The sequence below is a fragment of the Choristoneura fumiferana genome, chromosome 6, assembly GCF_025370935.1.
Source record: "Choristoneura fumiferana chromosome 6, NRCan_CFum_1, whole genome shotgun sequence".
In the NCBI taxonomy this organism is placed as follows: domain Eukaryota; kingdom Metazoa; phylum Arthropoda; class Insecta; order Lepidoptera; family Tortricidae; genus Choristoneura; species Choristoneura fumiferana.
The window spans coordinates 17998496-18013952 of record NC_133477.1 but is presented as its reverse complement, the minus strand read 5'-3'; the positions used below and the strand labels follow the sequence as shown (position 1 = coordinate 18013952).

The following is a 15457-nucleotide window of genomic DNA, read 5'->3' as shown; positions in this document are numbered from 1 at the left end:
TACTTTCGACGCGTCAGTGTGCGTGATGTTTTTAGTTTTAAATGGGTCCCACTAAAAAACAACATTATGATGAGTGGGGCCCAATTTATAGTGTTCGATGAGTTTTTGTTGACGACATCGTGAGAGTAGCGGGAAACCGGTGGATGCAAGTGGCGAGTTGTCTTTCATTGTGGCGTTCTAAGGGGGAGGCCTTTGTCCAGCAGTGGACGTCTTCGGGCTGATGATGATGAGTTTTTGTTTAATTTTTCCTTTCAAATGTGTTTTTCCTGTGTATCGAATGTGTACCTAATTAAAATGTCTCAAAATTCAAATTCAAATATTTTTATTTGCATAAACAAGGGTAGGGGCTCTCTCTCTAATTGTCTTGAGCGTGTGGTTGTAATGACAGCAGGATTTTTTTTATTCGACTGGATGACAAGCGAGCAAGTGGGTCTCCTGATAGTAAGAGATCACCACCGCCCATAAACATCTGCAACACCAGACATTATTATTATTGACATTTACTCCTTCATTTCATTCCTCCTTTTGTGCAATCAGTTCTTTTTGTAGCTGTGTAGCTCGTGGCACTATGCTTTTCATTTTAATGTAGCAATTCATTAAAAAACGTATTATTCGAAAAATATATATTTCATTATAGTTTTGGATATACACTTTACTGTTATACTTAAATGGTACTATTGCTTTGCACATTTTAGCCATCTACAACAAGCTGTAGAAAAGCGAGTTTAGCATCTATAAACATTCGATGAAACTTAAAATATCACTCGAAGAATGATATAAGCTAGAAAAAATTTCGTTGACATTCCCTAAAGCAAATAAACACCCTGTACAATTGTATAAAGATCCTAAAAAAAGACCAAATAAATAAAAAAACATTTTTTGGAATGTTATAGCTAAAGCTATATAGCTAAATAAGTACGTTTTCATTGAAAGATAGATAATTTAAAATCATAGAAAGTAAAGATAAAGCATGTAGACTAGCTTAGACTACATAATACCTACTTGAGTAGAATTAAAACAATATGGCAACCAAAGTTTGAAAATACAGTTGCAAACACTGAACCGACCATACTTGAACCTTATTATACCTATTGCCATCCACGAAGACGCGTGATTTTGTCAAAATGAGACATTAATGTCATTGTAATAAGAACCACGACACGCGTCATCGTCAATGCCTCTAACTATACAACGTGCACAAATGGTCAGTTAATGTGTCAGCGATGTTACATCAAGCTTGTATTATCTGTGGGTCGCGCCATCTTGCGCTCTCTTCGATGTAAATCTTAAGAGCGTTTATACCTGCTGAGCTGGCAACGTTAAATTTTTGTTAGTTTTTTATCGATTATTCCATAAAAATTTAATGAAAATTAAAAATGTGGTCTGATAGCACTCTTCTTAATATATCCAATAATTATTCATGATAGACTTTTATTTTCTTTAAAAACCGTTAATATACATTTGTTCGTTTTTTAAGAATATAAAGTCTATCACGAATAATTATTGGAGTAGACACATTAACGGAATAATCGTCAAAAACTAACAAAAATGCAATGCAATGTATAAACGCTCAAGACAGCCATTTGTAGCCCTCTGCATTTATATTTTAAATGAATACAAGCACAGTGCCAAAATAATGTTTTTATTTACAAAGAACATATAACAAGCGACTGTAGTGCTGAAGGAACAATATGTTATATTTTGACTGCCAAACCGGTTTTTTTTTTTTTTTGCTAACGATTCTTGTACATAATATGTACATCTAAATGAGCCCTTCGTGATCTACTCATAGAACGTTTTGATTTTGATATTGGCTGATTTTAACTAGTCCCACTTAGTCTTAAATCGATTCCAAAAAAATTACACTTAAACTAGTTTGTTAATGTCGTTCGAAACTCGAAACAAAAGATCTGAATAGAATCTTGTGGAAAACGAAAAAAACCGATGATTCCCGAGTGACGTTAACATTCTGGTTGTACTGTACTTATTATTGTCAAATTCGTTAAAATGTGTACAAATACCGTATTAATTCTGTAACCTCTTCACCGCCAGTCATCCAGTCGTGACAGCCAATGGAATGCCTCACGCCACGGTCATCTATATGACCAACATTCAACTCGAAATCGGGAATTAAAAATCGTGTTGATTTGTCGCTGGTTTTTCTATGGCGTACACTTCGTTTGTTTTGTGGCGGTGAAGAGGTTAAAGTTAGTTTCCATAGACTAGATTATCAACTAGAGATAAAACGGATAATCAAATCGACCCAGCAACAGCTGCCATAATATATGAGGGCAGTAAAGACCCTTTTTGATGTCAATCATCAGTTTACCATTTTTTCTACTTGTACCAGCTAAGGATCTAGTGAACAATTATTTGCCATCGTATTTTGTCGAAACAGTTTGCATTTATCTCGCTTCCACAATTAGCGTCAGTAAATTTTAGTAAGCTAGTTAGTCGGTTCAAATTTGATGGCAAAACATTATTCAATACATCTGTAGTTGACTGACCAAGGTACAAGGGTTAATCGCATGTGACGAACGTTCAATATCTATTCTGGCTGGCTGAGCCGGGCAGCGTTACCGAATATCCGCTGTCTCCCGGCAACATCAGAGCGCGTCGTGCTCCTTCAGTAGAAAATGGCCGACGAGACGCTTCTGTATGTCCGTCACTCCGCCGTATATCTGCGTACCGCGAGCGTCCCTGGAGATAAAAGACTAGGTGTGAATGGAGGTTTAGTTAAATATAAAAGGTTCATTAAATAGGTAACTGAAAACCAGAAAGTAGATTGCTCAGAATCGAAAGTAGAATCGATTACACTATGTTTAAATCGGGTTGTGTTTACGTTTTTAAATCCTATCATCTTGTGCCCAGTCTAAAAGTTATGAAAGCAATGTGCGTCAAATAAATGTTTTAGCAAGGTTGTATACTATTTAGATAATTTTCATAACGTAGCGCAACTGACAAATACAAATTATGAGTGTAGCGTTACAAATCAAATAGAATTAATATGACAAGAGATAGATTATATTACCTCTCATATTTCGTTTTCTAGATTTTATTACCGTCGGCAAAACGTACTAGACACTGGTAAAATTGTCCTCCAATGGACAGAGCCATATTTATTTTAAAAAACAACAACAATATGACAAGAGAAAGAATACGTATTGAATATTTTCTGATAATTTAACTCACGGACTGAGTAGACTATTTTTATACCCAGAAAACTATAAGTATGCTAGCAGATCATTACCTGAAGTGTCTCTCGGCCGAGTAGTCAGTGGACAGTCCGCGGCCGCCCAGTATCTGGACGCAGTGGTCCGCCACAGCGGCGGCGTTCTTGCCAGCGACGTACTTCGCCATCGAACTGTTCTTAGTACTGACGTCGGTGGCCGCCCGGTAGGTCAGAAGGCGGGCGGTTTCCACTAGGATGGTCATGTCTGTCAGGCGGTCCTGAAATGAGACTGTGGTCTTAGTCCAAATATCTTACAGTCAACTGATGATGTCCTCCCAGACGTATCCGTCGACAGCGACAGCCTGTCAAGATGAGTTACTCTGGGTATGCAAGGGTGCATGGGCGCGAGCGTGTCTAGCAAACCCGGACTTGGTTTGAAAGCCCCAAGCCTTTATACAACTACACTTACAGTTAACTACAGAGATTGATACAGCTAAAGTGACAAAATCTATGTATACTGTAACCTATGTAAACTGTGTATTGACTTAACATGAAAGTCGTGTATACAGGGTGTAACATTCATATCGGTCAGTATGGGAAAGTCTGAAACTATAATACATACGAAGATCCGTTCTTAGGAACCATGTCATTGATTTTAATAACAAGAAAAACTGCAACCATACATTTTCAAAAACTTGTACTCAGCTCGGGAATCGAACCCGGATGTTTTGAAAATAACACCAACGCAACAGGCAACGGATAATCGTCTCTTCTAAGGCTAAGGCTGTGCTCTTGACAGAATCGCGGTCGTCGGATGTGGTGATGAGGAGGGAAAATATTGTGGTGTTCCCCTTGCCTTCAGCATGGCAGGCAGCGCCAGTGCTTGTGGCGCGTTGCCGCGGCACCAACTACCAACTGCCTACACTGGAATCGACCTAATGCACGTACGACAATAGACTCCGTCCTATTCTAAAATCAGGCACAGCATGGACGTGGATTAACGTACTTATAGATAAATAATTACTTAAATACGTAGTAAACATCCAAGACTCGAGGATAAAAATTCGTTTTGCTCATTTACAATATCTGCCTACCACCCCAATATGAATGATGCTTTGTAGTCGGTTCTCTAACCACTGGATCGTCTAAATAAGCAGGAAGGTATAAATTCTCGATCATACTCGTATCACACTTTAATCTGATCAACGAGTTTTGATTAAATTTGGCACACAGTTATTTCATAACCTGGATTAACCCATAGGATACTTTTGTTTTGGAAAATTGGGTAGTTACCGGAGAATTTTGATACACAAATTCTTCGTAGGCATAAGCATGGAAAATAGCTGGAATGAGCACTAAATGTCACCTTGACAGAAGGCAGCCGCGTGAGGTTCTTTCCGAAAGCCACTCGCTCCTTAGCGTAGTTGATAGCTGTGTCCAGAGCGGCCTGCGCGATACCTGTTCAGAACAGTTAATGTTAGAATTATTGGAACGAAGAATATATTTAGGCTACGATTATTTAAGCTATATTATTTTTTAAACTGAACATAATAGGTATAGGCCGTTACTGATTCTTGTGACGTCACACCTTGATATACTTTGACTTAGACGTGACGTCACGGACCCTCAGCCCGAACTTTGATGCTCTAGCTAGTTTTTTGTTGGATCGGCAAAAAATAATCGTCCAATATTTGTTGACAATATAACTGACGAACTAATTATATTATTTTTAGGAATCGAGGAACTGCAGCTCTTTTACCATTAATCCTGCTTATTGGAAATATTTTTAAGCACCTGTTAGACACTTTTACAGCCAGCAGCCAGGCGGCCGGTAGTCACGTCTAATACCTATGTACTCGTATTTAGTCAACCAAGTTCCGTAGGGTATTCGGAAAAGAAACCACCATCTCGTCCCGTATTAGTTGTTGTAGAAGGCAACTAAGGGATATCCAGAATTTTACGAACACATTTCCAACCATAATGCGATCCAACTAATTCATCCAACAGCATTACCAACTGTGCTGTGGGAGGTGGCACGCGGCTACAGGCAGAAACTAGCGGCTGACTACCCTGGAATTCACCAAATTCACACCAATGCTTCAATTCCAAAATTTCCCAAGCTGCCTGTCAAGCATGAGGATTATGATAACTCCCCCTCAATTACAAGGACAAGCACGATCTGACCGAAGACCCAAGTTCCGGCGTCTCCTTTATACCTGGGCTTGATAGCGGGCCAAATAACGGATGAGCAGGGGTGAGGGATACGTTCAACAGTGGACGTCTTCCAGTTAATGTCAACTCACCGACGGCGTGCGCGGCGATGCCGATGCGTCCCTGGTCGAGCTGCGCCATGGCGATCCGGAAGCCCTCCCCGGCGCCCCCCAGCAGCCAGGCGGCCGGTACCCGCACGTCCTGCAGCGTCAGGTCGCACGCCGTCGCCGCCCTGTGGCACACGCTTCACTGCTGCTTTATTAGCCCCTTTTGTTTGCGGGATGGGGGGGAATTGACAGGAATTTAAGGTTGGAATGAGGTGATACTGCAATCTAATTCCATCCATCCCAGCCTATATATATAGCGGCAAACAAAATTTTTCTTAAGTGTGGAGTGGCGGTCAAGAGCTAGTTATTTCCTAATTGGCCAAGTAAGTACCATTTCCAGCGGGTTAGGAAAGCACGGAGGGAACGAACAATCTAACACTTACCTGACGCCGATCAAGGGCTCCTTGTTGCCTCGGAACACTCCTTCAGCATCCAGAGGTACCAGGAAACCTGACAAGGGAATATTGAACATTATTACGCAGACTTGAAAGTAAGAAAGCAAGTATCTGGTGGGCCCCAAACTAGACTGCAGAGCCTGTATTGTGCGTGATTACCATTCATTTTGCGATAAAATGTGAAAATCATTAATAAGAAAAAAAATAGTAGTTAAGTTTTTCGTAACAGAATAAAGTTTCGCTCGCCAGATACAACGCCCATGGTCGCAGTAGTATATTACTCACACGCCAGGCCTTTATGCCTCAGCTCAGGGTCGAAGGTCGCGAAGACGGCGGTAGCCTTGCCCTCTATAGCGGACGTGACCCAACTCTTCTTGCCATTGAGAACCCAGTGGTCCCCATCTTTACGCGCCGTCGTCTTAATGCTGGCTACGTCGCTACCCGCGTCTGGAAGAAAGAGCCATTTACACTTCAGAATTCTATTCTAATTCCTAATAATAACATATGCATCACATGGGTTCTCATTTATGTGTCTGACTGATCTGTTTAATTGTTAGTACCTGGGCGACCGAGCTTTGCTCGGGCTAAAACTCGATAATAAGCGTTTTCCCAGAGATAAAACCAAGCTAGATCGATTTGTCATCCCCGAAAACCCCCACATACCAAATTTCATCGAAATCGTTGGAGCCGTTTCCGAGATCCCCGCAATATATATATATATATATATATATATTATTAGGTAGATAGATATGAAGAATAGAATAGAATTGTTTAAAGTGTTTAATAGGTATAGAATAGATTAGAATAGAATAGAATAGAAAAACTTTATGTTTTTCTTTGATATCATAAGTACTTTGTTTAGGGCATAAATACGCCTAGATCTAGCGTAAATACGAAGTTACAATCATGAGAAGTGAAAATAATATTCTGAAATTACCGGAGCAGACCGGACCCGAGCGGGACGATTTGGAGATATTTCAGCCGAACTGGCGTCATTTTGCAGCAGCCAGAGACGAGTGGAAGGAGAGGGGAGGCCCAGCAGTGGACATCGTATAGGTTATTTAAAAAAAACACCTGGTTCGCTCAGCGAAAAGCACCCAATGGATCCCTGCGTAAACTCCTTCAGGAACAGTTCCTTCTGCTCGGGCGTTCCTCTCTCGTTAACCAAGTTGGCATAAAGGAAGTTATGTATGGACAGGATCATGCCGGTGCTGGCGCAGCCCCGGGACAGTTCCTCCACGGCGACGGCCAGGGACAGGTAGTCCAGGCCCAGGCCTCCGCTCTCAGAATCCACGCACGCCCCCATGAGGCCGAGGCTGGTTAGTTTTTTAATCTGTAATTTAAATTGGGAAAAGACATTTGACTTAAAAAAATTTTTTATGGAGTAGTACATTGTGTCTTAAGGGCGGTAAATAAGGAATTACGAACGAGAGTTTATTAGAAGCCCGAAGTCGAAGACTGAGGGCTTTAATGAGTCGATGATCGTAACTCTAGTATCGCCCGTGCGACATACAATGTTTTTCATCACATTTGCGAGTAAAATTGTATATTTGTAAAAGAAAAACTAATATTTTTTCAAAAATTGCCGATACCGCTGACTACACTCTTGGCAGCGCAATGCACAATGTTAACATTTTTGGATGAATGTATTATGTACTTTATTGTACAATCGCCATCAGATATTTCGGAACGGCGAGTAGAAAGCACCCGACAGCTAAAAGCAATAACAAACATAGGTAAATGGGTAAGTAGGTAAATAATATTTAAAAATAAATAAATGTTTTTGTGACAACCCCACTTCCGACCAAAATGGCGGTGTAAAAAAATTGTGTCAGAAATATATACAATAATAAGAACTACATATTTTCCAATGTCGCTCTTGTCAATCGATTGCGAAACGAAACTGTATTATTATAACAAATGTGGAATGGATTAAAGCAGCGTAAAGCGTACTTGACAACAGCAAACATGTCTGTATTTAACATTCAAACAATGTTTGTGATGTGTGTTTGCCAGATATTCACATGATTCGACCTATTTATGTAAATGAATGACCGCTCATCATCATCATCATCAAACTGTAGGACGTCCACTGTTGGACATTGGCCTCTCACATAGACCACCAGTACCTTCGGTAGGAAGCGGCCTGCATACACAGTGAACCTGCGGCATTAACCAGGTGGTCCGTCCATCTCGTGGTGGACTTGCCGGTCCGCGGTCTTCATTCAAGAACTTTTCGGCCCCTGTATGACGCTCATTGCCACTTCAACGAGCTAATCCGCTTGGCTATGTCGGTGACCCTCGTTCTGTTACGCATCTCTTAATTTCTAATTCTACTTTACCAATAATCTTTGGCAATCTTCATTATTCACACATATATAACACGATGACAGTAGATATAGAAACAGGATTCATCATCCCAGCCTATATACGTCCCACTGCTGGGCACAGGCCTCCTCTCAGAACAAGAGATTTTTTTTTCTTTTTTCTAGATATAGAAACAGGATTACGTAATGAAAAATATAAGACAATGCCAATATTGAGCGCGGCACTTGAGATAAGAAAAGAATGACTGATAAACTGTGGCTTATTGAAAAGACATTCCAGCAAAGATTAGCTTTCCGCAGCGCGGCACGACTTTCTCAATTGTTCACTAGTTTATGCCTGCGACTTGGCTTGTGCCTTTACCCGTGGCTTTGCACGCGTAAACCATAAGAACATTAGGGATTCCCATGGGAATTCACAAAAAATACATAGTGATTTCCTTACCCACACACACCCGCCACAATACAACCGCGCGCCAAATGTTGTCTAATCCTTAGCGGTTGACATTTTTGGATTTTGTTACGATATCGTAGAATTATTATTATATTGTTAGCCTATTCTGTCCCACTGCTGAGCAAAGGCCTCCCCCAATACTAATCGTGGGAATATCGGGATAAAATAGTAGATTGTACAACGAGAGCATAAAACGAGTAATTTTAGCCGAGCGTTCATATAGCCACCCGAGCAAAGGGAGCAAGGACTACGTCGGCATAGACACTGCTTTTCACATCGATTACGAGGAAATGAAATAGCAATACTGGAAACAATTTGTTCACTTGCAAGGTACCATTTATTTCTCATTTGCTAAATAATTATAATTATATTAATTAATTTTTAGTTTTATATTTAAATGTATGGAAACTTTTTTGTTTGTGGCTATTGAGACCTGATCGACTTGGTCTTAGACGAAGATTTAACTTTGTGCACTAGAGCATAAAAACTCATTTTACGTCGCATAGATCCAGCATTAATACGAAATTTACGAGCATGTGAAGTGAAAAATATTTTTTGTGTCCTTCAAGACGTACACACCAAACTTACCTAAAAACCAAATTTCATTGAAATACGTCCGGCCGACCGTTTTAGCGTGAAAGAGTAACAAATTAAAATTCCCACGGCAATTACCAAATATTACTTCGTAGTCATCGTTGAAGTTGCATTAAAAACAATTGTGTCAAACATACCTCACTGTTAACCCTTCGGTTGAGATTTCGACATTTTCTTGCCGAGCCAATGTATTATTCCAGACGTCCAACCATCTGTTGTTACCGGACATGTTAAATTTCATCGAATTCTGTCCAGCCGTTTTAGCGTAAACGATTAACAAACTAACCCTCTCATACACATACATACTCAGAAACTTTAGCATTTATCGGGTGTGGCCTGTAACACGGGCAAATAATTAAAACATAGATCGTACTCGACTCGTCAAACTGAACAACATTAGTTCAGCAACTTTTAAAAATAATTATGTACCTATAATATTAGGAGGATTACGTAATCATGTTTTTATATCTATGTACCTATTATCTATCATCATTTTAGATATGTACCTAACTCTAAAGTAGTTGTGTGTCACTGACCGTAACGAATATTATAAAATTTATAAAACTTAAAAAACTTTAGGTGCCGGAAATAATGACAAAGTTAAAAAAGTTCGAAAATAAATTCAGTTACTCGTAGATGGTGCCAAAAATATCCAGTTGAAGTACATTTCCTACGATAGTCGATCACTTATAAATTCATACGAGTAGTCGCGCGGCCCGTAATATACTCGCACCTAACGAAGCTCTGAATATTTTCCTTGTACCGTCCGCCTAAATGATACTTGAGACTGCACAGTGCACGCCGTGAGGCAAATGGGTAGACGGCGAAAAGGTTAATGCACTGCAAGTTGCAAGTACATATAATTGTTTTATTGTCAGGGTATGTACGTGGCTGGGCGAGGAGCCAAACCAGTCCATAAAGTTACAAATATAAGGGTCAGTTAAACAACTTTAGCATGTCTTAATCCTTCCAGTTCGCATTCGAGTGGAGTTTTCACAGCCTTCGCCTTATCACCTTTATACCTTGCTGTATCATTACATTACTAGTAACGTAGTTTGACTAGTGGATAGCTGGAAAAAACAATGGGCTGTGGACACAGCAGAAGAAATGCTCGCAACATTGATCCGACCGCCAAACCAACGGGATTCGACCTTCCCGAAATCTTTGGTGCCGCCTTAACAGGCTGAGAACTGGGCACGGCCGCTGCAACTATGCACAAGTGGGGGTGGAGAGTCTCCACTCTGTGAGTGCGGGAAGAGGAACAGACAATGGAACACATCATCATGCGCTGCCCCTTACACTCCTATCCTGGACCCGCCGAAGATTTGGATGCACTAACACCTGATGCAGTTGCGTGGCTTAGTAGTTTAAGTATTTTGCTCTAATGCCTATATTTATAAAATGCCATACGATTAAATAATAAATAAATACTAGTAACGTGTTACTTTTGAAATTCAGCAAGATATTTGAGGATTACTTGTAGTTCATTCAGTAGAAAACAAAATTTAGATGACTTTGGGGTCTCTAAAAAACAAAATAAACCAAAGTAAATATTGCGCGGCAAGACATGAGTTTTTGAATGATAAGAAAACTAGATCTTTTCTATCACGTATACACGTTAGATTTTTAAAATACGTATTTGTTTTAGTAATAAGACAAAAAAAACCTAAAACGCACGCGTTCTGACCTACTTATCATAAGCCGCCAAGCTTCCCGCTTATCCTAGAGTGAAAGAGATAACTTACGGGGTCAAAGGGGAAACGGGCCTTCCTATCCAGGCTGCCAGCCTGTGGCTTGAGCTGCTCCTTGCTGAAGTTCCTCGCCATGTCCCGGATCTCTTGCTGCTGCTCCGACAGCTGCGATGTAAACGTGCGGCATTGTGACGCTACTGTCTTTGCAGTCTGCAGCGAATACACTGAGAACAAACAGTTACTGTAAATTGTCATCATCAGCCGGAAGACATACACTGTGGAAAACCCACCACCGGCATCCACTGGTAACCAGTAACACTCGCGATGCCATCGATCCACCTAATGTGAGGCCTGCCAACGCTGCGTAATACGGTTCCATAGTAGACTATCACGTCAATCAATCTGAATAAAGGTTTCCACACATTACACTGTATCATACAGTCAAGTGCAAACATATTGACACGGCCAAAGTTACAAAACTTTATGCACTTAACATTATGGCCGTGTATACATATTATTGCAACTTGTGTCAGGCAAAAATAATACAGGGAGTCCAACCATGGGGCTTGAATCCAGGGTTTGATTCTAGTCCCATAACTGAGCTACTTTTGTTCTGATACGTGCATGAGAAGTGAAAATGTAATTTTCAACATATGCGATACAGTACTAAACTGACGGCACATTGATAAATGTTTATTTTAGAGGGTGACCTGTCGTTTTGCCGAGTTTTATTACGCAGATTTTCGTTTCGCAGACAACTGTTGGTAGATTTTTCTTTTGGCCGAGCAACGTTTGGTATAATTTCGTTACGCCTATTATTCGTTTCGCCGAGTAGTCGGTAGGAAGAATAGCGATAAGCAGATTTACGTTTAGTAGATTGTTTGTTTCGTAATTGTTTCAGTTAACCGAACAACTGTTCGTCGAGACACGATAAGCAGAGTTATCACATGGCATTCATATTGTTAAGTAGATTTAATGTTCAGTCGATTTTTGTTTCGTAATCTGCGTAGATAAAATCGGCTAAGCGACAGGTAGGATTTTACTGAGTTGATTATATAAATATACTAACTTTTATCAAAATGAAGTTAGGTGCGACGACGAGCGTTAGCGAGGAGGAGTGTTAGGTAGAATTGCGACCAACAACGCACGAGCCGAGCGAGCGAAGCGAGCGTGCCGCGGCAGCGGCCGGCGAAGTGCCAGAACCGAACTGCTAGCATCGCGACTTGGTTTGTTTAAACTCCAATGTAAAATAAATACAAATGATGGTCAAAAATACGTTTATTACTTGCGTTATACGTTTGAAACTTGTGAGGGTACATAAAAAAAATCATAAAGAATGCGCGGTCAGCACGGCGTGTAAAAATGCTAATAAGGCCATAGTGTAATCCACACATATTCACGGTATTGAATGCCAGTCCCCATGCGAAACGAAAAGATGCGAGAAGTTTATAAGCGCACTGAATAATAGTTCAACCGTTACAAAAGCGAAAGGTTGTTCGACCAAATGTGCAAAATGTGTAGTGATTAATAGGCTAAACGAATTTCTGTAAATAGTCGTTCGGCTTACTGACTCATATGCCAAATAAATAGTCTGCTAAAGGTTGAGTTACGAAACGTTAGTCTGCGAAACAATACATCTGCGTACAAATTCATCGGCGTACCGTTACTCGGCGAAACGTTGTCTGCCAATCAATAATCTGCCTAAAAATAGTCGGCGAATCATTAGGTAACCATTTTAGAGATGTCAAATAAATTTCAAAAATTATTTCGAGGCCCCCGTACCAAAAGACAGCGATAACACCGCCATGTCCGATACACTGATTTAACAATTAAACTTTGAGGATCAATAAATGACCTAAATTTTAGTTTTTTGAAAATGTTAAAAACCTAAAGTAGGTTAATTTCGTGAGTAGAATCGAACCTTGCATTTAAAACCCCATGGTCAAATACACCCTGTATATTCTTTGTAACAAAAAGTATAAGACTATGCCCACTAACATGTTTCGGAACCAACCGTCACCGTCGCGTGTCATGTATGCGTTTGACATTCCGTTTGACACTCCATCTGACACCTTCCTATTATGGTCATGGCATTATATGGTGTAATATGTAGAGACCTTTAGAGTTTCTTGACAGGCGAAATACTGCTAGATGGTATTAGCATAGTGAGCAGTGAGATCTGTTATACGTTACAGTCTTGCTCGTGATTGGCTCATTTTTCTAATCAACCAATCACAAACATAACACAAATGTTGAAGTTGTCAATCGGACCTATTAAAACTGCCATGACCCAGAAACCATATAAATACCCAACTACAACAAAACAAAAGGGTAGTCATGTGGTATTATCATTGCATACCATATTAAGCAGTAGATAAAGCTAAAGCATTATATAATATCAAAAGTTCCATTGATAATATTACTGATATGCCATTGTCATGGTTAGAAGGACACTATCAATTCTTAATGAATGTTTATCTGCCATGAAGCTCAGAAAAGTGATAAACATTTGTGTGAATGGACGGTGGCAAATGCAATGTGGTACTTAAGAATAATGAAGTTTAAGATTATGTGCTGTTAAGAAAATCAAAGTATGTCATCTGTTAAACATGGTCATTATACTTGATTTTGTTCCCAATTTTAGTACAGTAATTGCAGCAATTATACAAAAAAAAAACAATATTTCTGTGTTTACAAATAGAAATTGTTCATAAATGTTTGGGCAAATTAGTGTGTGTAACGTTTATGTGTAACTAATTAAATGGGAGTATTGTTTTTGCATCATACTGTCCTAGTATTTTTTTCTCTTCTTATCTTTGAAGTGCCTCATTCACTGTGGCTGAAAAAAATGTAACAAGTGGCTCTTATGACTTTATTGAACTAAGCTAAATTGAAAGGTAATGCATTATTCCTACTACCTTAAAATTATAATAAATGGCAAAGTAACTTGTATCTGTCTCCTCTTCACACTTAAACTAAATTGTTTAAGATTAAATTTGGTACAAAGATAGTTTTGAGACCCTGTGACATAGGATTTTTATTCTGGAAAACTATAGTTCCCACAGGATGGCAATAAAGTTCTTAGCAGGCAAAGCTGCAGGCAATAGCTCATAATTATTACTTATAGCTAAGTTCATGACAGGTCTTTAATTAAGCATCATATTCTTCATGTTCCACCCACAAAAGAAATAATATACAAAAGTAGACTGCCTAACTCATCAACATCTATGTACCTTACGGCACTAGACTGGCTGTTTAGAACAATTTGTGCGGCGCATCAATCATCAATATTACTTTGACACAACACACACATAACCCCTGTCACGGACGTCAACAAACTATAGTGAACTGTTCACAAAACCGCGCTGTGAACTAATTTGTGCACTGTTTTGATGTAAGAAACATGCAGTCTAGTACATACATAGATGGCAATGGCCTAACTTAACCCCTCGTATGTCTTGACACAGATATGTGCCAAATTTAAGGCTATATTTTTGTACTTTTTTAAATCAGCAGAATTTGTGCTTAAAACAAATGAGACTAGAATTCAGTACTTTTTCTTAGTTCCAACATAAGAGACATTAAGGCAGGTGGAAAAAAAACATAAATGTATATATAAAATTTGTTACTGTATTGCAGTAGAATTAAAGCTCAATATTGACATTCAGAATTGATAAGCAAGTGGGTCGTGATCACTGTGTGTCCTTCTGACATAATGAGTGAATTAATTAAACTCATTATGTCATGGTATGTATTTAAATACATACCTACATAAAATTAACGACAATGGGGTCAACACTCTAATTTGCTTCCTGATAAGTAATTACTGTTGTTACTGTAGTAATTTGAGGAAAAAACATGGAAAAAGGTGTTTATCTGTCATTCTGTGCAAATGATCAATTAATTAAAAATTTAAGTAATTTAATTAAAATGTCAACTTTTTTTTTAATAATGTACTTACAAGTAAACTTCGTCGATTTCAGAAGCCCTCCCACTGCCATGGTTAACGGAGATAAAACCAGAATATATCACAGGACCGACGAATCTGATACGAAATAACAGTTGACATAAAATACACGATAAGTAACTATGATAATGACCAAGGTCGCCGCGTACACTAAAAACTTCGAAAAGTTGTTTCCCTACCGGTTATAAACTGATTGACAGCGATTTTACAGTATTAGAAATATAGCCACATACGGTCTGCTTAAGTTATATACTCAAGCTTTTTCTAAATGACGACCTTTATCACAAATGACATATACTAGACCAGCTAATTATAAAAATATTTTTTCTTTCTATTGTAATCACTCGGTACCGCGACTACCGCGCGTTTCGTTTTTGTGACTTGTTTGTGACTTTGACTTTGACAGCGTGTTAAGGCGTCTCATCAGTTGTTTTAATCGAAACAAACATGAATAGAAAAAAAGGTTTGCTTTGAATTCTGGATATCTCACCCGCGTAAATTTGCACTCCAAATTGCTTAAAATATGCTGTCACTCCTTGTTT

General features: G+C 39.2%; 1 protein-coding gene across 3 annotated transcripts; it reads right to left on the bottom strand.

Moving 5' to 3' along the window:
• Positions 1-608: 608 nt before the first annotated feature.
• On the bottom strand, positions 609-15294 carry LOC141429246 (short-chain specific acyl-CoA dehydrogenase, mitochondrial-like). 3 transcript variants are annotated; one of them, XM_074089520.1, is made up of 10 exons: positions 15095-15294; positions 14910-14993; positions 11003-11172; positions 6960-7218; positions 6171-6332; positions 5874-5940; positions 5476-5627; positions 4539-4630; positions 3251-3450; positions 609-2700 (listed from the first exon to the last, which is right to left on the bottom strand). In XM_074089520.1, exons 2-10 carry the CDS (start codon positions 14947-14949, stop codon positions 2607-2609), a joined length of 1236 nt encoding a protein of 411 aa, XP_073945621.1. In that variant the 5' UTR covers positions 14950-14993; positions 15095-15294; the 3' UTR covers positions 609-2606. The 3 variants fall into 3 exon arrangements, with proteins under 3 accessions (XP_073945621.1, XP_073945622.1, XP_073945623.1); XM_074089521.1 differs by having other exon boundaries at positions 15260-15278; XM_074089522.1 differs by having other exon boundaries at positions 5476-5615; positions 14910-15294.
• Between the last annotated feature and the right edge of the window lie 163 nt (positions 15295-15457).

Excerpts from the sequence above, each read along its gene's own strand:
- LOC141429246 (XM_074089520.1), bottom strand. The coding sequence starts at position 14,949 with ATGGCAGTGGGAGGGCTTCTGAAATCGACGAAGTTTACTT. Across the intron at positions 7,219-11,002 it reads CCCGTTTCCCCTTTGACCCC|ATTAAAAAACTAACCAGCCT; the intron begins GTAAGTTATCTC and ends TTTAAATTACAG. Across the intron at positions 5,628-5,873 it reads GAGCCCTTGATCGGCGTCAG|CGTGTGCCACAGGGCGGCGA; the intron begins GTAAGTGTTAGA and ends GCAGCAGTGAAG.